The sequence below is a fragment of the Callospermophilus lateralis genome, chromosome 2 (genome assembly GCF_048772815.1).
Source record: "Callospermophilus lateralis isolate mCalLat2 chromosome 2, mCalLat2.hap1, whole genome shotgun sequence".
Classification (NCBI taxonomy): Eukaryota; Metazoa; Chordata; class Mammalia; order Rodentia; family Sciuridae; genus Callospermophilus; species Callospermophilus lateralis.
In genome coordinates this window covers 69,107,413-69,131,480 of record NC_135306.1, presented here as the reverse complement: position 1 = coordinate 69,131,480, position 24,068 = coordinate 69,107,413, and the positions used below count along the sequence as shown (strand labels likewise).

The following is a 24,068-nucleotide window of genomic DNA, read 5'->3' as shown; positions in this document are numbered from 1 at the left end:
AGACAGGAGAAAAGGAGAGGAAGAGAATTCTCAGTACTCTAAGGCTGGTGGATTAGTCCCCACCCTGTTCTGTCCTGATTCTGTCAGCACCAGGTTGTATCTTAAGTCCTGAAGACAAAGTCTGTGAAAAATGACTCTGATGTCATACAAACAAGGATCCTTCAATATTCTCCCATGGAGATTTGAGGCCACAGGAAATCTCATGATGCTCTTAATCTTAGCCAATCCTCTGCTACTTAGTAAAGAAAAAAACAGAGGAAAATCCAAAATCTACAGATGGCCATGAAGCTCAGGAATTGGTGTGGTATTCCCATTTGCTATGCACAAAATGAAATTATTCATCAGGAATGAATCTCAAAGCAGCACTTTTGGGTGGCTGCAAGAGAATCTTAGCCCATTTATTTTATGTGTAGGATGAGGTGGCAGATAATAGTAAAACCTAAAAGTTTATGGCAGTTTTTATTTCTAACCACTAAAGCACAAAAGCAACCAAGATGTCCTTCAGTAGGTGAGTGGGTGTAAATTGCGGCATACCAAGAAAATGGAACATTATTGCTGAAAAGAAATGAGCTACTGAGCCACCAAAAGACATAGAGGAAACTTAAATGCATATTACTAAGTGAAGGAACCAATATGAAATAGCTAAATACTATGAGTTCATCTATACGGCATTCTAGAAAATGCAAAACTAAGGAGACAATAAAAAGATCAGCAGTTGGCAGGGCAGGGAGAGATATTCTGTATAACACTACAATGGGGAATATATGTCAGTATAAATTTGTCCAAACCCATAAAATATACAATACCAAGAATGAACCTTAGTGTAAACTAGAATCTGGTTGACATTGATATTTATTGGGGGAGAGGTATGTAAAAAAATCTCTGTACTTTCTGCTCAATTTTTCTGTGAACTTAAAAGTGCTCTAAAAATGAAGTCTATTAAAAAACAAAACAAAACAAAACTTGAAAGTAAGCAAGGATCATGGTGATGAACTGAGTCACCATGGGTGATTATATTGAGTGTCCTCATAGTGGGATTATATTGTTTTACTAAATACTTAGTCTTAGCAGCAGATTTGTCTGTGGTCTGATATAAACAAAATCTCAAAAATTAACTTTAATACTAAATCTTCTTCCCCTAGAATGCTCATTTGCCCTAAGACAGTATGCAGTTGTGGAAGATGGGGCCAGAGGGCTTTTTTTTTTTTTTTTTTTTTTTTTTTTTGACTCACGTAGAGCTGCCTGGAGATCAGGGGTAGAGGCCAAGCCTTTGCTTCAAGCTTGTTTATGGATCAAGTGGTGATCACAAAATGAGCTACTGGGGAGTGTTAATAACATATTCGAAGCACAGGTGGAAGCCCCTAAGCATCAGTTGATGATCAGGAAAAAAGATACAAAGCCCCATGAAGCAAGTTACCAGAAAAGCATCATCATGTAACTTTTAATTACTTGCTTTCTGACATTTGAACTTCTTGGAAGTAAGAGCCTTTGAAGATAATCTAATTAGCTGGAGTGTGTTACAATTGAGAAGAACAGTTGGGGAGTGCTTCTCATCCTTTCCTCTGCTCCATGGAGTTCATGGAGACCAACTCATCATCAGTTCTTTAGATCTAAGAGGCTCATCAGCCCCTGTAGTACTAAAAGAGAGACACTGTATATGGTGTGCTCTGAAGGCTGCTGAATTTGCAGGGCATCTTTATTTCAAATAAGCCAGGCCCTAAAGCAGGTGGATATAAACCAAAGCTGTCTTGGGGAAGAGTGAGTGGGACCTGGCATTCTCCTGGAGAACGTTGATGACACATGGGGCTGGGCCACTGACTAGGCAGAGAAGATTCAAGGATTCAGGCAGTGATCCTCTGAGAGGAATACAGTGAGTGTCAGGGATCTCTCCGACCTTCACCTGGGGATTAGGTGGACTCAAGCTCAGAGAAGATGTCGGGCCTGCATATGGCAGAGCAGTGGGGCTATCAGTTTGGGATTGGGCATCCAGGCAGGATTCCTAAAAGTGAACAGGATGGCTTATGAGGCATTCAAAGACTTCTCAACCAAAAGGAGAGCATATTTTTAGAGTGTTAGCTAAAGTGGGGAGGCAAGTATCACTGTTTTCTGGAAGAATCCTGGGGGGATATGTGATATTAGTGTTAAACATCTGTAATTATGTGATGCATTTCAGGTCTGAATTAACTTTAAAGCCAGCTAGATGGTGGGAATGTGATCCTTCACATGATGAAATAATTCCTGTCTCAGACTATTAGAGAGATGAGGTAAGAAAACTCTAGCTCCAGCTGGGGAAAGGAAAGACAAGAAGTCTGGAGCTAACCAAGAAAAGGAAAAAAAGTTGGCACCTGTTATAAAACAGAAGGGCATAAACTATTTGTGAAATGCAAGATGAAGTATAAAAGTCAAAGGGTTAAGCTTCTAGAGACTCTGAGTCAGCCCCACAGCTGCTCAGTGAAGTGGATTCAGTTGACACACAGGCTGTGCCTGCTGCTGGTTTTCTTTCACTTCAGTCTGACTCCCTGTTCTTCAGAAAAGGGATGGGCACATTTTGAAAATTGAATTAATAATACTGTCTCACGACCAATCATTTTTTGGTCTCTTACTCTATGCTATGCCGTAACAGACATTAACACATAAATCTTCCCAACCACTCTATAAAACAGATTCTTCCATCCTTGCTCCATAGTTGTGAAAATGGAGTCTCAAAGAGGTTAAATACCATGACCAACATCACACAGATTGTAAGTGGCAGAATAGGGATGTGAATCCAAATTCCTGGTTCTTAAGTATACCACTGTGATGATAGAACTAAACCACTTTAAAGCCAAGTTGGTGTGGTGGGAAGTTCTGAAGACCAGTATGAAGCCTCCATGAACCTACTGGTATAAAAATGAATTCAGAGGGGGTTCCTGCAGGGAAGAGGTTTCTATGTGGGCTGTGTTTTTACCTACTGAGGGCCTACCAGACATCTTAAATGGGTCTCATTTTGCTGGAATTTTTCGCTTTCACTAGTGAGACCACCAATGTGGTAGGCAAGAGCTTACACATATTCTGAATCTTTTTAAAAAGCAGAGCATTTATTAAGGTTGATCCCATTACCTCCCAGCTACTTCTTCATCTCACCCTCAATCCAGTGCAGATATTGAGTAAATATTTCTTCTCTCACATATATAACATGGAAATATAAAATTCAATATAAATGTCTAGTAACAGAGAAGAGGAACATCCTAAAAATACTGATAAAGAGGTTGTGAAATTATTGCTAACATAATTAAAATATTAGCTGGTGGAATTAAGAAGTCATCAAATTTTAGGAGAAGTGAAACAGTTTTGGTTTCTGTGTTTTTGTCAAACTTAGATACTCTTTGATATTATTTGGGTTCAATCACTTAAAATGTATAAAATGGGAGCTGGGTGTGTCACTCAGTGGTAGAATGCTTGTGTGAGAGCCCTGGGTTTTATATGTAGCACTCACATACACACTCGAAAAATGATAAAACATATAAATCCAGCCGGATTCTATCTGTTCTTTACTTGTTGAGGAGGGGTGTATGAGGGATTGACCTCAGGGGCACTCCACCACTGAATCACATCCCCAGCCCTATTTTGTATTTTATTTAGAGACAGGGTCTCAATGAGTTGCTTAGTGCCTTGCTTTTGCTAAGTCTGGCTGTGAACTCACGATCCTTCAGACTCAGCTTCAGGAGCCGCTGGGATTACAGACATGTGCCACCCTGACAAGCTATTTATCTACTTTTAAAAAAATCAGAATTAGCAAAAAATTAGTTTAAGCAAATTAGATTTTTAATTTGGAGATAATAATTTAGCTCAAGTAGAAAATACTATTTTTCTTAGTCTCCTTGATAGTAGAATATATCTGAAACCCTATTACTGACGAGCAAGTCTCTTAACTGAAAGTCAGGTTCAGAAGTTATTTCCTGGGACTGGTGTTTGAGGCTTAGTGGTAGAGCACCTACCTAGCATGTGTGAGGCATTGGGTTCAATCCTCAGCACCATATAAAAATAATAATAAAATAAAGGTATTGTGTCATCTCTAACTAAGAAAAAAATTCTTTTTTAAAAAATGTTATTTTCCATGCTCCAAAACCTAGAACAAGAACTCATTAATAAGATGGGTGATCAGAGTGTCTCCCTGGGTCTCTCCAGGAAACAAATTCACTAAATGGTAAGGTCAATGCCATTTATCTAGGTTATCATTAATATATTGTCATCTTTCTTATTCTAAAACATTTATTTCATAATACATTTTGAGTTAATTTGCTTATTTATTTTCTCAGGAAGTAAAAAATTTTCTCTCCAAACACCAAAGTTATGGCACTGCAAAATTTTTCCATGATAAAATTATCTGAGGGTTCTTTTTGAAAGAGAAAGTAATTAAATTACAAGATGTAATATTTAGTCAAAACTATTGTAGAGATATCTATCAACACTAACATCCTTACACATAGGGGCATAAATCTTGGATACTTAAAGTTGGAAAGAGTTTTTATAATTCTATTTGGTAGATTGTGAAAGTTTTTTCCCAGATCCTCAGCCACCCATTTATGGGTCCAAGATATCCTTTAAAGAGAAAGATGGGCTGGAGTAAAATCGTGTTATTTAATTTTCCTTTTCTAGTAGGCAGGGAAGATGAAAATGCCTTAAGACATAACTGGCCTATGACTTCAGAAAAATTAGATTCATTCTGTGAGGGGGAAAAAGAGGATAATAATCCCCCCAAATTACTCTTTGGTTAATTAATTTTTAAAGGATGAGAATGAGGAAATAGAAGATAATTTAAAGCAAGGCCTGACCACAGGCATCTATTGAGAAAAGACAATTCCAAATTGGGAAAATAAGAAAAAGAGAACACTCACCTGTCTGATTTTGGCAGCTCACAGGAGAGAAAGAAATATCATCCAGGGCAACATATCCTCCTTTGGGACCATTGAAAGCAACCTCAAAGATAACCTGGGAAGGAAAATTATATGCTTTCACCTGTTTACATATTTTCTGTTAAGCTGTTGGAAAATGATATATAAATCAAACCAGGTCAAATTATAAGTACCTATGTAATCGTGTTCCCCCAAATAATTGTTTAGACAGTACCCTACTCAACCTCAAAGTCTCTGTTAGGGAGGATGAAACTGCTAAAGTTTGTGCTATAGTTTGGATGTTTTTTCCCCTGAAAGGTTATATGTTGAGTAATGCAAAACAAAACAAAACAAAACAAAACAAAACACAACAAAGTACATGTATAAAGGCATAAATTGGCATGAACATAATTTATATACAGAGATATGAAAAATTGTGCCCTATATGTGTAATAAGAATTGTAATACTTTCCACTGCTGTCATGTAGTTAAAAAATAAAAAAGAATTTTTTAAAAAAAGTTATATGTTGAAATCTAATACCCAATATGATGGAATTTGGTGATGGGACCTTTTGGGAGTTGATTAGGTCATGCAGGTGGAGGCCTCATGCATGGGATTAATACCCTTCTAACAGTCCCAAAGGAGCTCATTGCCTTTTCCATCAAGTGAGGACAGACCGAGAAAGCGTGAACTATGAATCAGGAAACAGACCTTCACCAGACACCAGATCTGTCATTGGCTTGATCTTGGACTTCCCATAGGCTTCAGAAATATGAGAAATATTTCTGAAGTGGGGGCATGGTTCAGTGGTTGAGAACTTATCTAGCATGAGCAAAGCCCTGGGTTTGATCCTCAGAAACACACACACACACACAAATGCCAGTGTTTATAAGCTACTCAATCTATGGCCTTTTGTTTTAGCAGCCCTTGTAGACTATGTCAGAAACCTTAAATTGGTATTCACTGGTGGATTTCCTTCTTCTGTTAATATCAGCTTAAGTACTTACCTTATTTCTGATAGAATTCTGGAAGTCATTAGCACTGTAAACTTTGATTAAAGAAAAAAATAGGCTAAGTGAAGAAAGCAGGCCAGGTTCTCCCCTGCTGTCCAAAGGTAACTAAGCCCTCCTAGTCTCTTTCCCTTCTCCCTACATGGAGTGTTAGATGAGGGCCTAGGCAAAGAAGTAGCAGTCAGAGAGGAGGACCCTAATCTCAGCATGGCCAGATGAGTTCTAATGGTTAGAAAACACCTGGGTCAATGAGTGCAATCCCTTCTGTTTCGCTTTTTTACCTGCCACAACTCTGATCTCAATCAACTTTCCACCTGTGACCATGGGGATCAGGTGTGGTCAACACAGCCTTTGCCTGTATGGGGAAAACCACCCAGGTGAACACACGGTTTCACTGTATGAGTTTAGAGCATGAGAAGACTCAGTGTGGAGCAGAGAGAGAGAGAGAGAGAGAGAGAGAGAGAGAGAGAGAGAATTTTAATATTTATTTTTTAGTTTTCGGTGGACACAACATCTTTGTTTGTATGTAGTGCTGAGGATCGAACTCGGGCCGCACGCATGCCAGGTGAGCGGGCTACCGCTTGAGCCACATCCCCAGCCCATGGAGCAGGTCTTAAAACTTAAACATCTATCAGCACTAGGTAGGCAAGCACAACAAGTGGGCTTGCTGTGGTGCAGACTCTTGAGAAAAAAAAAAAAAGTAAGCCCTTCTAGAGGGGGCACTGCCACTCAGCTCCAGCAGTTGCTGGCCTATGGGAATGTTATGGCTGCTATCGGCTGAATTGGGTCCCCCAGCCGATTGACATGTTGAAGTCCTAACCCCATCACATTAGTATGTTACCTTATTTGGGAATAAGGTCATTGCAAATGCAATTAGTTAAGATGAGGTCATACTAGAGTAGGGAGGGCCTTTCATCCAAATGACTGGCATTCTTATAAAAAAACAGGAAATATGGAGCTTGGAGCAGAGGCACACACCTGTAATCCCAATAGCTCCGGAGGCTGAGGCATCCTGGATCATGAGTTCAAAGCCAGCCTCAGCAAAAGTGAGGCACTAAGCAACTCAGTGAGACCCTGTCCCTAAAACACAAAATAGGGCTGGGGATGTGGCTCAGTGGTCGAGTGCCCTTGAGTTAAATCCCTGGTACATCTGCACACAAACAAAACAAAACACCCCTGGGAAATACAGATGTGGAGAGAGACATACACAAAAAGAAAATGCCATGTGAAGATGAAGCAGAGACTTGTAAACCTAAGGATGCCAGCAAACCACCAAGGAAGAAGTAGGGAACAGATTCTCTTAGGGTCCTCAGAAGGAAAGTTCTGCTGACCCCTTGATATTGGACTTTAGGCCTCAAGGACTCTGAGACACTACATTTCTGTTTTGTAGGCACCCATTTTTGATGACCTCATTATGGTAGTCCTAGCAAAAAATACAAGTCTAATGTCTTTGTGGCCAACAAATTATCAAAAGGACTTGAACCTTTAGGTTTTATTTGAATTTTTGAATGCTGGCAATTAATTAAAAGTGAAAACAATCAAATCAAAATCACGACAACAAAAAGATAAAGACAACAAAAAACCACTCTAGCATCCAGGAAAATAACTATGAGCTAAATTTGACCCATAGACTTTTAGTTTGTAGTCTCTTCTGCAAGAGAATAGTGCCTTGGAGGCAGAGAGACTAGAGTTCAAATCTTATTTTCATCACTAGTTGGGCAACTTAGATACATCAGTAAATCTCTCAGGGTCTTGCTTTTCTCATCTATTAAAACAGGCAAAATGTGAATTACAGTAGATGGGGTAGAGAGAGAAGATGGGAGGGGAGGGGAGGGGGGATAGTAGAGGATAGGAAAGGTAGCAGAATACAACAGTTACTATTATGGTATTATGTAAAAATGTGGATGTGTAACCGATGTGATTCTGCAATCTTTGTAATGTTTTGAATAACCAATAAAAAAAAAGGAAATGTGAAATTCAAAAAAAATTAAATAAAACAGGCAAAATAACACCTCCCTTGAGGGACTGTGGGGTAGATTAAATTAGATAATGTATATAAAGATAGTAGTACAGTGTCAGGTATGTAAGAAGCTCTGAACTAATTTTGTATCTTTTCCTTCAGCTTAACTCCCTCTTGAACTTATTCAAGTCCAAGCTCAATTAGCCACTAATTAGCCTGAACAGATTCTTTCTTTCTTTCTTTCTCTCTCTCTCTCTCTCTCTCTCTCTCTCTCTCTCTCTCTCTCTTTCTTTCTTTCCTCCATTTCTTCAATTTTGCAAAAAGGAGATTGGAGTAGATGGTTTGTAAGGTCCCTTTCAGCTTTATCACAATGGTCCTAGAGGGACCTGGTATCCAGACTCTTCAAAGTCCATGGGGAGCCCTGTAAGCTTCTCTTGACCAGAGAAAAGGGCTATAAATGAAGGAACAAATGAATGAAGAAACAGATGAATGAAAGAACATATGAGAGGGGCAAATTAAGTATACAAATCGACCCAGATCCATGACATTGAGCTTTCAATGCACTGACTGGTAAAGCAAACAAATTGTTCATATTGAGTAGGTAGATTAAGGATAATGTTTCTGATGAGGATATGCTAATCACAGTCCACATGCCAATGTGTTTTTTCTTGTTCTGAAAATTTCCAACGTTTGTTTTCCTTTTTTAAAATTTATTTGAGAATATGGTGACATTAAATTCTCTGATTTCTGTTGGACAAGTTTCTTTTCTTGGCAACTAGCAAGAGCAAATAATACCAGTGAATGGGTTCAAACCAGTGGAACAAAACCACATTCATGTGGATCCAAAGATGTGTTTAAATTTAGTAGTGTTGGGCATTATAACTTCTCAAGTATTGATTTAAAAAATTTCAGCAACATTTCACTCATACAAACATTATCTGAGCAGAGTTCATGGTCAGAGGAGAGGAGATGGTAAAGAAAAGACTTTGAAGATGTATGAGTGAGTGAGTGTGTGTGTGCCATGTGTGTGTGACTCACTTGACTTTAATAGAAGGAAAATGTTCTGAAGCAGTACATGCATTTCTTTTCCTCCTTGAAACCCAAACACACAGAAAATTTTCCACTGGGCTGCAAGAGCAAATTGGTCAGACTTTGGGTTAGGAAATAGCCCACAAGCTACCAAAAAAAAAAAAAAAAGAAAGAAAGAAAGAAAGAAAGAAAGAAAGAAAGAAAGAAAGAAAGAAAGAAAAGAAAACAACAAATCCACCATGTCCTCTCTGGGGCCATTCGGGGGTGGGGAGAAGAGGAAGATAAGAAGGAGGTGGGAGAGTGTCAGGCATGCCATCAGTGGATGGATCACATCAGAAACCAAGACCCAATCCCAGCATTCTCTACAGCCCTACAGCAGGCTAGCAGATGGCACCACTGAAAAGCATCCAGAAGAATAATCTAGTTCTTTTGCACTTTAAAGGAAACCAAGGAAGACATTACAAAAGCATAAAGTGAGAAGTAGGGGGTATTAAAAACTTGTGGTACCTAAGACTCCACTTATAGCTCCAGGTCCTTAGAGCATATCTTTCATGTATAGCAACCACAATGCTATCTGATCCTCCAGGTCCCATGGGTCCTCAGACAGAGCTGAGCCTCCTCCTACAGCTGTGGGTCAGATTTTAGTCTAGGAAATTTCCTAAGCTCTCTGGCATTCACCAGCTGTGTGACCTAAAAAAAGATGTCAACTTTCTTGGACACTCTGTTTCTCCTTTTTCATCTGTAAATATGGGGATAATTTTACCATTTTATTGGATAATAAGTCTTGAAAGTACTTAAAAGCTATCAAACATATACATGGATATATACTAATATATATGCTTAGAGAAAGGTCCACAAGGATAAACACCAAAATGTTAGTGTTCTTCATTTTTGTGGGATTGGCCTGGGGCATTTTAACTTACTCTACTTCTTTGAATTTTGTAATTCTTCTGCATTGCACATTTATCATTTATATAACTGTAAAACAGTTGTAAGATAAATGCATCAAGATTTGTTTCAAATTAGTAAGTTTGTTTTTGATTTTATGACATTATTTATGCTGCAAAGAAAGGATTTAAGTCACTTTTTTTTTTTTTTTTTTTTCTAGAAAGACAATTCTCTTAGTTAAGGGAAACCTTCAAAACTGCTCTGGGGAATGGAATTCAGGAACTGGTTGCTGTTGCTTATTTCTACCTTAGAACTTTTCATGGTCATAATGCAAGGTTCAGAGGGAACACATGCCTAGGAAATCTAGTCGGTAGACCACAACCCTCGCTTTTGATTGTCAGTGCAAAATAAAATAAAACTTTGAAAAGAAATTCAATGCATGCCCACCTTAAAAGAAAGATTGAGATGCAGCAGGAAAAGAAGACTGACAGGTGTTGTGTGTGGACCTCCCTGCCAGTGTGTGGGTGGATCCCCAAAGCAACACCTGCTCAGGGCACACTTACCTCCATGGGGTAAGGAGCGCTGAACTCGACCTCTGCAAGGTTCCAGTCTGCATTCCCTGGATTGTCCACTTTCCAGATCTCCTCATACAGGCCGGCCACATCCCGAGTGTAAAGGGAAAAGACGTTGTCATTCCCCTGCTGGAGCTGGTAATAAAAGGACAGGCAGCCAGACATGGGGGCCGTGGTCATGGGGGAGATGAGCTGAGCCACCTCCTGGAAGTGCTTGACGTAAACTGAGTCCACGTACATGTAGTGGCCTGAAAAACCACATCGGGAACACAGGGTGAGAGCTGATGACAAAACGTTAGGATTCTGGGATTCACTTCAACATAATCCAGGGGAGTGGTGTGGTGGAGAGGGAGAGGAGGGGTCATAGATGAAAGCGGTCTGGCTATGAGCGGATAAATGTTGCAGCTGGGAGACAGGCACATGGGGTTCATTGTTCTCTGTAAATACTGGATGAGAACCATTCTCTTTATTTCCCTTACTTTTTTCTTCCTTTTTATTCCCGGGGTGCTAGGAATTGAATCCAGGGCCTCTTTCATGCTAAATGAGTGATCATCTATTGAGCCCAGCTTAACCTTACTCTCCTTACCCCATTGGAAAGTTTCCTTCTTTATTCATTTTTTTTCCAATATTTTTTTATTGGTGCATTGTAATTTTACATAATAGTGGGATTCATAATTTCATATGTATATATGTACATAATTTGATTACCCTCACTTTTAATTGAAATAGTACACATATAGAAAGAAAAGTGTGTCATCTGCAAGCAAAGTGCTTGAATATTACAGGATGGACACACCCATGGGAAAACAGAACAATGCCTCAGAAGTCACAGCCTCCCAAGCCTTATTTGAGTTATAAAGACTTTAATAGTATACAAAGCATACCATCTATTCTTAGAGGGCATAGAGGGACACACCTGGGCATCTTTACAATTTATACAAAATGCCGCTGTGTGTTTTTTGAATGAAACTAAAACTAAAATTGCCAACTAGATGGCAATTTGTGTGTCATTAATGAACCATGTAGGCTAATCAGTACTGCAGGTAGGACTAGGATTTGGAAGTCTGATCTTTTAATAATATTCTAAGCAGAACCTGGTGATACCACCTGGCAGGTGCAGAGGCTGATCTTCACTAGAGGCCACAAACAAACAAACAAACAAAAACGTGTGGCAGAATGGGGAGAGTTTTGGTTTAGCATTGAAAAGAACTGAGTTTGACTCCTGTGTCATTTCTTACTAGCCCTGTGATCTTGAGGAAGTTTCTGAATTTGTCTGGGCTTCAATTTCCTGATCTGTAAAATGAGAATCAAATTTAGTCATTCTTTGGTATTATGTGGGATCGGTTCTAACAGCCTCTGAGGATACTCAAATCTGTGAATATTCAAGTCCCTTAGGAAAAAAAAATGGAATAGTATTTGCAATAACCTATGCTCATCCTCCCTTACACTTGAAACAACCTCTCAATTGCTTATAATACTTAATGCAATGTAAATACCATGTAAATAGTTGTTATTGGGTATTGTTAAGGGAATGATAGTAAGAAAAATTCTGTAAACGTTTAGTAAAGATGCAATTATTTTCCCTGAATATTTTTGGTCTTGGTTGAATTCATGAATTCACGAAACCCCTGGATAGAGAGGGCTGACTGTACTTCCCTTACAGGGTCAACAGGAATACATATGTAAATTACAATAGGAATACAATAAGATTACATATGTAAAGTTGTTTAGCATTTGCACAGCACATTGTAATTGCCTGACAGATTATAATGAAATAGTCTTGCCACTCATAGAACTATACTTGCCCAATAGTCTGTTTTTTATAAGGGTTGGCTGCTATTATTAACAATTTTGCATTAATTTATTGAAGCTATAACTGAGAAGGTATGTAATATAGCTTGGGCAGAATGTTCTATTTATAAGCTCAGAGCAATTACAACTTAATATCTTTTTTTTTTAAGTGGATTTTTGTGGCACTTTCTTTTCTTTCTTTTTTTTTTTTTTAGAAAGAATTTCAATATTTATTTTTCAGTTTTCGGCGGACACAACATCTTTGTATGTGGTGCTGAGGATCGAACCCGGGCCGCACGCATGCCAGGCGAGCGCACTACCACTTGAGCCACATCCCCAGCCCCACAACTTAATATCTTTAATAAGATTAATTAATCTAATAACATAGTGCCTGGTTAATAAGAATTCCTTTCCCTTGGCCAAAAATGAATAAAAATATTAGGAACAATACAGTATATATAGTTCACACACTGGGTATTTACTTTGCATCTAGCACTCTGCCGGGTGTGGGAAGCCCTCAACACATGGTTATTCAGAGCACGAACACAGTCTGAGAAAAGTTGTCACTCAACAAAGCAGAGGAAAGATGGACAGGTCCAAGCTCACTTTCTCCTCGTGGCAAACTGTTCAACCCCTGGCATAATCTCCCTTATGTAAATGTAATTTCTCTTATCATCTTGCCAAGCCATGCAACTGTGAATCAATAGAGATCACAAACTCAGATGCTCAGAGGAACCAGCCAGATTAAGTGTACTCCAGAAGTGGACTGAACCAGGGAGAAAATAGAAGCTGGTGAATTAGTTACCAGCATTGGAGATCATATTTCCTCAGCAACAAGAAACAGAAAAGCTTCTCTGGAAAAAATCAGATAACTGGATAGGGCTAGGCCCGTATTCTCAAGTAGCAATAATCAGATGTCAGTAAGGAGCCTGCCCCTTGCATGGACATGTGTTCTGATGCCTCTGGGCCTAGACTTTCTCAAAGAATCTCAAAATCCAGTTTTGTGTGATAAACCAATCAAGTTTTAAATATGTTCCCTGTGTTTGCTCGGACCGACCAAACAAAATATGGCAATACCGGGTGACTTAAACTAAGAAAACTTATTGTCTCACAGTCCTGGAGGCTGGAAGTCGGAGATCAGGGTGTCAGCAGGGTTGGTTGCATCTGAGGGAAGAATCTGTCCCAGGTCTCTCCCCTACTTCTGTGGTTTACTAATAATCTTTGGCATTCCTTGGCTTGTGACTCTGTCTTTGTCTTTACAAAGACTGTTCTCCCTGTCTGTGTATCTCCCCCTATGTCCAAAGTTGTTCTTTTCTTAAGAACCTAGTCATATTGGACTAGGGCCTCACCCTTCTCCAGCATGACCTCATATTCTTTAATTATATATGCAATGACCCTATTTCCAAATAAAGTCATATTTGGAAGTATTGGGCATTTTGGGGCAGCACAATTTACCCTATAACAAAACCTCTAACCATAATTTTTTAAACTTACGCGTACCAAATAAACATATCTTTAGACTGGACATGGCTACTGGAGTCCACTTGGCCACCTCTGGGGAGGAATTTTAAAGGAAGAATCAGAGTGCCAGACTAGGTAGAATCAATGAACCTCTGATATGGAAGGGAGGACACTCCTTCTTATCCCAAACTCAAATGATCTCTAAAGCAGTTCTGGAGGCCAGCTAGCCTCAACTGGAACATTTTAGTAATGGAGAATGCATGTTACCAACTAGCCTCTTTAATATGACTCCATTGCCTAAGATCTCATGTGATGATCAAGTGCAGAGGTGAGATCTTCATTGCCTTTTGTGGGGGGGGGTACTGGGGATTGAACTCAGGGGCACTTGACCATTAAGCCATATCCTCAGCCCTATTTTGTGTTTTATTTAGAGACAGGTTCTCACTGAATTGCTTAGTGCTGAGTCTGGCTTTGAATTTGCCATCCTCCTGCCTCAGCCTCCCGAGCTGCTGGGATTACAGATGTGCATCACGGTGCCTGGCTTCCTTGCCTTTTGAATATGTTTACCAGTAAGACAGAATCCCTTTGCAAGATATGCCTCCAGGAGAACTGAGTGGAGGAGAATGAGCTATAAAAACTTTGTTTCCTTGATTCCTCATTGGGGTGGACATGAAAGTGGGCCACTGAATTTCCATCAAGAAAACTTTCTGTAGTGACATAATTGCCTGTCAGCCTCCACTTGCCTCCCCTTTGGATCCACAACAGTGTTTGTACCAAGGCCCATCAGTCTGGACTGCTCTCAGGCCACAAGGGGACTAAAGCAGAACCATCCTACCTTCCAGGGGCTTCTCAGAAACTTCTCAGCCTGGCCTCTCCTTTTTCTCAGGATTTGCATCTGGTGCTGAAGGTTTGCTAAAACCAGGACCACATTATGACTTTTTGGGGCCTGGGCCCTTTCTCTTCCTCCGTAACTATACTAAAAATTGTAGTCTGTGTTTGCATTGATATAAAGATGAATGTAACCTAGGCTGGATTTGTTATTGTATTTGTGATCGCCATGTTCATTTTCTGGTCTGGTTTTAAAATAATCAAAATTAAAACATTGTTGTGGACCCCTAAAATAGCATGGCTTCTAAGGCACTGTGTCTACTGTGCCTAATGGGTATATACTGTCCAGAGCTACTCAGGCTCCTTTTCCCAAGTCCTTCACAGATATAGTCTCTAATATGTCTCTTTACCTTTTAATCCCAGCTTAGTGTTTGCTTCTCAGAGGACCAAACTGATCCAGCCACGAAGAGGGAAATCATTCCACCCAGGGTGAGGAGCATCTATCTCCAAAGATTCTAGAAGTTTTTCAATGAATCTGAAAAACTTCACAAATCTACTTGAAGCTATGCATTCTACTTTTGAAGTATGCTATAACTGTGCTGAGCAAGATACATTTCTCACCTCCAGCCCTTTTATAAATTCCTCTGCCTTGCAGCTAACAGACATCTGATAGTCTTTTTTAAAGACAGTTACTCACCTGCTGTGTGGACAATATTTTACCCTGAATGTGCAGTTGAAGTGCCCCATTAACAACTCACACTCCTGATGTGAGGCCAAGTGAACCACAATCACATTTCTGATCCAAAAAGCATCCAGCAAACACAATGTGACCTGCCCAGTGTGAGTCAGAGAAACTGCCGGGAATCAGCCCAAGACTGCTGACACCAAGTCTCACATGGGACCGCTAGACTAGACCACATTCTGTTGGCCTCCTTTCCTTTCCATCGTTCATATGTTGCTAGAGTTGGGTACTAATTACTGACAATCTGAATAACACTAATTTTCTCACTGGGAAGCACAAATCTGCTCATCACCTCTGTTGAAAGGGTGAAAGTGATTCTCAGGGCACCCTTCAGATATCTGCCCCAGGAGTCCACACTGGAGGGACAGCAGCAGCCCTGGGAGTGTATCATCTGTACAATCTGCTCTGAGGGGAGCAGCCAGTGGCGGGGTGGGTGCAGGTGGCATTTGTGCTTCTTTTGAAGGAGAATATAGAAGGCAGCCTGGAGTTCTTGGGAAATATTATCCAGGGTGTGGTGTTATGGGAATTTTCCCTTTGAGGTCAATGAAGCTAAGGTTTTTTTTCTGATCCAGGTGCTTGAGCTTCCAGAACCTCTAGAAGGCACAATTTTTGTAAGCTCAAGATTTGAGTTGGATGAAACTACTTTAGATATGAGACTGGAGTAGATGGGCTTTAAGTTGACAGGATCCTATAATCAACCAAATTATTGTAGGATCCTGAGACGAGGGATCTTAAAGAAGTAAAACCTTAAAAATGAAAGACTCTGGATAGGGAAACAATTGGGTTCCTATAAGATTAAGAACCCAAAAGTTTATTGCTACTCCAAGGAAGTCTGTGCTACATTTCAATAGTCAGATTGGAAGTCATTATATTATTTCCCGATTCTGGGTTATATACAAGAAGCCTGAGGTTTCTAGGGAAAAAACAACTTCAAATTTCAGTTAAAAGATTACAATTCTCAATATTGCCAGGCAAAGCCCAGGTCCCCTTGGGATTCGGCCTGAGAGATGATACATGTACAATCGCTTCTGAAGAGGACATTCCCTCCTCTCTTGCAACAGGCCTCTGGATTAGCTAAAATTTTCAAGTGGAACCAGTGGTTGCTTGTAGTCAGCCATTTTCTCTTGAATTAGAAAAAGAACTTTGAGGGAAGTTCTAAACCTTTAATTTCAAACAGCGTGGCTCACCAGTATTCCCTAAAGATTGCCCGTGGTTTGGCCATGATGCCAAAGGCATCCTTTAACTCAGCTGTGATTTGGTTCTGTTGGCCACATTTGTACTCCAGTTGCTTTGTCTGTTTCACGGTCACTTGCTGTCTGGGCAAGCCACCTCCCTGATGAGGGAGACAACTTGGTTTGAAGAAACACATGCCAGAGAGAAATATGCACTGGTCTGCCACCATGGTGAGCAGACAGCACCCAAAGACATGCCTATTTTCCTGCTCCATAAATCCAACAGTTATTTATGTTCATGACTCTTTAGTTTGATGGGTTTGGGAAATTTTTACTATCATAGAGTTGGACTGTAGTCCTTTCCACACAGATTTCAAGGATCACATAAATGTAAAGTAAGAGGAACTTCTGGTCTCTACTAAGACCTCTGGTTGAGAAAGATGGAAGACACAAACCTCTATTTTCTCAAGAGGGGTGACAGACCATCAATATGCTAAGTGGCAGCACCTGGTACTAAGACTACCCTACCAATTTTAACCCGTCTCTCCCTTCCAATCTGTATATATGAGAAGTGCAAAGATGGATCAGAGAGATTGGGGATGGGGTTTCTTTGAAAAGAGTTGTCACATAGTTGACTTGCTCTGCTTCATTTTGATCTTTCAAGGGAGAAGAAGGGACTAGCTTTCCCTTTCTTACCCTGATGCAGGGAGGAAGCTTAAGGGAACCGGTCATAGATGGGGTGAAGGAGGGATACTGTCACCTAGCCTCATCCTTTCCTGTATGTGCAGAAGTTCCTAGGCTCTGCAGCTGCTTTGGGCTTGAGATGAAGGTGATCAGAGCGCTTGAGAGAAGTCGATCAGTTAAAAACTGGAGTTCACAGTGTACAGAGACAAGTGTCTGAGCCAGGATTGCTCACAGCTAAAGGCAATAAGCTGACTGCAGTGACCTGTGGGGACAGAGTGCAGAGAAAGGATTTTTGTTGCCAATGAGCTCCACTTCTAGAATTTGATGGGGCAAAGATATTGCATTTTTCCTTAGCTTAAGTGGGCAAGTTAGAAGGTAGCTAGGCTAGAGTACCTTGGAAGGAGTCTTCTCAAGAGGACCGCCTGCCAGCATGGTAATTCCCACAGAAAGGGGCTGGTGGCCTGTCCCATCACTCACAGGAACTGAAGTGGATGGCCTGCTAGAGAGTACATCATTGCCGTCTGGAAACTGTAAAGTGGGATTCTCATTGGCCATGGGAGAAGTGTCCAGAATTTGACCACCAGCAGTGTGCAGGGCCTTAACTCCAGATTAAATAGCACCAGGGAAGCAATGCTTTTGTCTCTGACCCCTTCTTTCAGTTTTGTGCATTTTAAGTTTGACTGAATTTAATCCTTGAAAATGAGGCTTCCTGTGAATCTGTGAAAATGCCTAGAAACCATGGTAAGTCCTCCTGGGTCGGGGAGGGGCTCCAGCAGAGCCTGCCCCTAGGCAAGGCTGGGGAAGTGAGTAAAGCTGCTCCTCCCTGAGGGCTTATGCCACCACCCAAATAGATCAACGCACAGAGCGAAGGAACAGGTCCTGCCAACAGGTCTCTGGAGCTCAATCCAGATCAAAATGAGAAAAGAGTGTCCGGACTTATGGAGACATGATCCATCCTCTCATGGTCTCTAACAGAATTAAATAATTCGAGCCTTATTTTAGACCTTACCTTGTCTGACTCCTTTCAGAGTAACTCTCTGAGCAGACTTGATTTAAAAATTTCAGCAAAGAAATGAGTTTCCCTTATTATTTTTCTAGCATTTATCATCTTTTTGCTAAGGCATATAGAAACAGTAATGATCTGAGCTGTCAATAGGTTACCTCCTGAAAGATTTTTTTTTTCACTTCATAAAATATTAACAAACAAAGAAACCCATGTGTGATGAATCAGAATTGAGTAAAGGAAAAAAAGAACCAAGATAAAATCTCATCCCCTCCAGTATTATGGAAAAGTCCCACTACAACTCTTACTGTGTATCTTATCTGGTTCTATCATTTGACAAGAACTTGGGGATATAGTATTCATTTAAAAATTGTGACTCACCCTTTGGGACAAACTGTTAAAAACACACAAGGCAAATAAAAGGAAACTCATATCTACAGTGTGTTTTGTAGATATTACATTCACTGTTCCCTTTCTTGCAACATAAAGACCAGTGTACTGCTAGAAAGACCTCCCTCAACCCCTCTACAGTACTGATGTCCCTGAGCAGGTGCCCAGCTCTCCTTGCCCCTGCTCTATTGCTCCAGTTTTTACCTGAAAGTAAAAAGCATGAGCTGTTTCTAGTACATGAATGAACATGAGATGAGTTCATATAGAGCAAAATCTGCTACTGCAGGCAGACATCTGAACCATTTAATCTTTTCTTTGCCACCCAAATTGATAGAGCTCAGGGAAAATCAATATACCCAGGAGAAGGCAAATGAAATAAGAGAGGCCACATCTATCCTTTTTGAGCATTGGAATATTTCTTTCTTTCTACTTTTTGTTTAAAAAAGAGTGATCCTGAGCCAATCTTTAAGTCACATGGCCATAGTTCTTCAAGAAAACTATTTTAGAGTCTTTAGAATTTATAATTTTTAGCCCCTATTCCCTCACTTCTCCATCCCACTCCTTTTATATATGTAATATGAGAAAGACTTACCTGGGAGTCCAGGTGTGTGTGTTTGTGTGTGTATGTGTGCGTACACGCTTGTGTGCGTGTGTGTGTGCGTGTGTGTGTGTGTGTGAGAGAGAGAGAGAGAGAGAGAGAGAGAGAGAGAGAGAGAGAGAGAGAGAGAGAGAGAGAGAGAGAGAGAGAGAGATATGAGAGTGCTATTTTCTAATGAATGGGAAAAATATCAGTCCAACAACCAAAGACAAATTGGAGTGAAATATCAGAGAAGATTTGGAAGAAGTAGGTGGAATGTATGCATCCAAGCTTCCTGTTAATCATAAGCAGGAACATTTCTGTGGATCTGGGATTTAGTCTGTCATCATGCACAGGCCACATTAATCTTCCCCTTAATTCATCTGGCTGAATTTCAGTTTGCCATTTCTTCCTCTAGAAAGCCTTCTTAAGCCCCCAAATTGAGGCAATCTTTGTTGTTGTTGTTTTTTCCTCCCTGTGGGTCTATATCATTTATTTCATGCCTCTGTTAGTCACGTGTTACTGCATATGTTTACCTAGCATTTTGATATTCAAGTAATTTAAGAAACGCTATAGCATACATTAGCACAGAATACATGAAAGGCACAAGACATGCTGAAATAAAGAAATCTGTTTAGCTGTTTTACTTAGAATTTCCCCAGTTTATCTGACCATATATTCATATAAAGATTAGTATCCACCAAAACTGGTATTCTGGGGAAGAGCATTTTAGAAAAGTTGGTTTCCATATTTCTTTGAGGTTGGTGACTATTTTCACATCACCAAAGTATGCAAGAATGCCTGAAATATAAACTGATTTATCAATAAAGAAGCCTCTTTCTGGTGTCCAGGCTCTGCTTGGCCTGACTATGCAATTCTGTGGGCAGCAGAAAGGGCAATGGGAGCTCTCTTTAGGCTTCTTCCCTTCAGCCCTAGGATCAGCTGCTTCTTTTCCCCTCAAAATTGACATTAGGGGACTGAGCAATGCCAGTAGGCAAAGTCACCTGCCTTTGGGAGGTGCTTTAAAATAGCCAAGGAAGAAAAGATGGGAAAATGAAGAGGGGGAGGAGGACTGGAGAGAGGGAGCAAGAGATGGAGATAGAGGCAAGTTCAGTGGAGGGGTGACAGTCCCCTACCAGCAAGTCTTCATGCTCCTCAGGGATGAGAATGCCACTGTGCTTTCTGATCAAGATATCAGAAAAGCCAGATCCTCTTTTTCTCACCCCTTACTCTATTTAGTTCTTTTTTTTTTTTTTTCCTAATGTCAAATGCAATGTGTTTATAGGTATTCAGGAGAGATGGAATACATTTTTGAAATAGATCTCAGTGAGTGGTGAATTTGGGGATTTTGACGTATATAGCATTAGGCAAAGAGGAAAGAGTAAAATTCTAGAACTCAAAAGCATCTTGGAGAACACTGAATTCAACTGCCTCATTTGCAGACAGGGCTGTTGGAGACTAAGAAGTCAAGGGATTGCCCAAGGTCACACGGTGCTCCAACGACTAGGCCTGGAGCACAAGCACTCTGACCCCCAGCCTAGTGTGCTTTCCGTAGCCCTCATTGACACAAATATGACCAGAATGTTCTGTGGTCAGAAAATAAACACTAGGACTATTAAATTCTTTAAAGGATGGATTTTATTCAGGTCATAGAGTCAAATGGATGATTTGACACTAGACAGTTGGTCTGTTGTTTCTCCCAAGAAATATATATTTATTCTGAGCTGGGAGAAGGATTGAGGATTAAAAAATGGTGCATTGAATAAGTAATCACTAAGCCAAGGCATTGGTCACCCAGAAGGTTTGACTTAGGACCTAACCTTTAAGTAATTTGTGAAAGGTCTCGAACACATCCCTGTTATTTGAACTTGCACTTTTGTGTAGCTGTGACAACAAAATGAAAAATGATTCCAATCTTAATCTACTCGTTTTTCAAGATCCTTTCTACTCCTTGTACTAGATTCTTCAGATATGACAGAAAAACAATATCAAAACAGGGCTATTTCCATACATGAAGAAAAAGTCATCTGAAAAAGAAAAGCTTTTTCAAAACTGTGAGAAGTGTTAGTTGCTTTTTTCCTTTAGACAAAGGTTTGAAGGAGTGGCACTTTGCTACTTTGAGTTAACCTAATCATCATGCAGATTTGTCGATCACTCTGCCATGACAGATTTTCCTTTTACAGATTGTCCTTTACACAGAACACTCATTTACATCCTGGCAAGGGCCACAGACAGAGATGGGCTGTGTGTCCTTAGGGCCAAAGTATGGACTACACATAGGAAAACCCAAAGTTTTGTCATTGTTTCAAAGGTGCTAAATGTTATTTTTAAAAGTAAGAAGTAAAACGTTTTTCCTTTTATCTCAGTGCCTTATATAAATGAGCCTAGCTGTATCTAAAGAAACAGTTTCTGGGGCACTCTTTTGAAATCCTTTTCTGGGTGTTTGTCCTCTGCCTTCTGAGACAACCACCTTCAGGTTGATCTACCTAAATATACCTAAAAACAGGGAGGGATCTCTCCCCTGTTCTCAGAACTCCAATTGTCAATAGAATGAAGGTGAAATCTCCTTCCTGGCATTCAAGGCCTTTTAGACTTTGCCCCTACACTGCTTTTTCAGTCTTTCTCCCATTTATTTCTTGTAGTTGACTTTACTGTGGTTGCTTCTTCAAGCTGGTCTCTGCCTGTCAAAATCACACCCACCCTTCAAATGCAGTTTACTTCCTTATCATGACTTAGATGCCATCCAAGCAGTGAGGGGTTTATCTCTGTATTCTAGCACCTCTCTTTTTTTTGGTGGGGGGAGAGGACCACTCTTAGAGCACTGTACATACAACTTGGAGTTACATTCATTTGTGGTAGAACTCTCTTTCTCTTTCTTGAATGCATATTCCTGGCAGCTGGGAAGATGCCTGGAAAACCATCATTTTGTCATTTTCCTTATAGTACTAATAGTAAAGGTAAAATAAATGAAAATCCAGATCTAAAGTCGGGGTTGTCTTAGACAATCCCCATAAGACTCCAGTATTTTACTTACAAGTATTTATTGTAAGAAGCCTAGATGTTGGGGGTGGGAGAAGGAAACTTGTTAAATAAAGCTACAAAGTAGATATTGGTCAGTGTTTAAAATCAGCCCATATAGTGGTTTTCTTTTAAAAGAAAATATTCACCAATTTTTAAAAATTTGAGAAACTCACATAAAAATTCTTTCTTCCTGATGTCTTGAAAAATAAAAGGATCTGGCAACCTGGACTTGCATCCTCTTTGCTCTTTAGTCCTCACCCAACCCACACATCACTTATTATTATATCTTCCTGGATACTGAATCTGAAACTCTAGATATAAAGAAGGACTTAGAATGAAAGCAAAGAGAATAATAAGGTCAAAATGAAGATTTCCAGAGTCAAGGTAAGCTGCAGCATGGGAACCTTAGAAAAGAAGTTGGACACATGTTTAAAAATATTCAGATTGAAAAAAAGAAAATTCAGATATAAAAAAGGAAAAAAAAATATAAAAGAACAAACACAGATGAAGAGATTCTACAGTGATTGAGAGAAAACAGAAAGGACCATAAAAATTTGTCATGTCTTCAGGCCTGGGCACATGCTGTTGTCATGAGCAATTTATTGGGGAGTGAATACATCACCTCAGTAGTCAGATAGAAAATGCCACTGTTCACAGCAGAACCAAAATTCCTGTTCTTGCTTTGGTTGAAAAGCCAACCACCAGAATCTTCTCACTTTTTTGGAGAAGACCTTAGAGTTGAGGATGGAAATTTCTGGCAACTGAAGGGAAACTTAAACTCTTCCAAGGTTTACCAGGGTCCAGGGGAGAGCAGTGATAAGCCACAAAAATAAACCCTTGTCCTGATCCAGTCCTCTGATGATAATCTCAGCGTACTTAGCCACCAGGGGGCCCTGTTGCACACCACATTCAGCATTAAACACCAGGATTGGCTCACCTCACTGTCATTTGGGAAGTTCTTTCATCCTTCTATCTATTTTGAGTGAAAAGGAACCTGGGATTATTTCAACCTTGTCTTTAAAAACGAGGACTATTAAACAACAAATAGATAAGAAAGTAAAACATAATGGAAATGTGAAAATAGCAAGACCAGGTCACTGTTGAAAGAAAAAAAAAAAAAACATTTCACTGGGGCGGGGGGGCTTTTTCTTGGTTGTGGAGCCCATGCCTACAGATGGTCTCTATCTAACTCTGTATTCTACCCTACTCTTCCATCAGGGGCCCCAGTATCTAGTCTGCTGATAGAAGCCAGAGTCAGGTCAATGCAGTGGGTGGGAAGAGATGGCAGAAAAATTCACCCTGGGGAAAAGGACTCCATATTCCTCCTGCTCACCCAGTTCATTCTTGAAGGTGTGATCCTGTGGGAGAATGGAGTGGGAGTTCCGAATAGTTCCTCCTCCAACAAACCAGTTCACGTTGGGATTCCAGCGGTTCACAAAGCCACAGAGATGATTTTCTTCAAAATCACACTCTGGTCAAAGAGAAATAAAAATGTGCGTCATGGACACATAGTCATACTTGGGCATGCCCATACTGCATAGTTGGCCTGATACATTCCTCTGCTCCCTGGAACATTTGTACAAGGACTCCATGACAATATTAGCCAAGAAGCAAGAACTTACAGTGAATGAAGATTCTAACTCATCCCTGCCACTTTGAATTGTGGACCTTCCATTTACTAGCTAGGGGGTTTGCTGAATGACCTCTCTTAGCCTGTTTCTCCACATGTGAACTGGGGAAAATGTCCCCACCACATAGGCTTGTTGTAAGTGTGACCAGTGCTGGGCATAAGCTGGCCATTTTTTTGTCAGTCATCTCTGTTAATTAAATAAAATAATTAATTCATTGGCCCCAGGGTTTGAACCTAGGACCCTTCAGCATGTATTCTACCACCGGGTCTACCCCCAGTCCAGTCATATCTATTTTAATGAATATTTAGGGTTCTGATCTCAGCTCCAGAAATTTTGTTCATCACCCTTTCTGAATCTGGTGGCCTAGTCCTCTATCCCGTTCTCTACTGATGGTGAACAAAATGCCCAGAACTGAGGGGCATGTTTCCTAGATG

At 40.2% G+C, this 24,068-nt stretch overlaps 1 protein-coding gene across 2 annotated transcripts in view; it reads right to left on the bottom strand.

The window, feature by feature from the left end:
* The window catches only part of Mamdc2 (MAM domain containing 2), a 162,422-nt gene that overhangs the window by 61,371 nt on the left and 76,983 nt on the right, over window positions 1-24,068 (bottom strand). For both annotated transcript variants that reach the window (XM_077108653.1, XM_076843457.2), the window contains exons 5-7: window positions 23,337-23,474; window positions 10,326-10,582; window positions 4,878-4,971 (exon numbers count right to left, since the gene is read on the bottom strand). In XM_077108653.1, coding sequence (XP_076964768.1) covers window positions 4,878-4,971; window positions 10,326-10,582; window positions 23,337-23,474 — 489 coding nt within the window. The remainder of the gene's footprint in view (window positions 1-4,877; window positions 4,972-10,325; window positions 10,583-23,336; window positions 23,475-24,068) is intronic.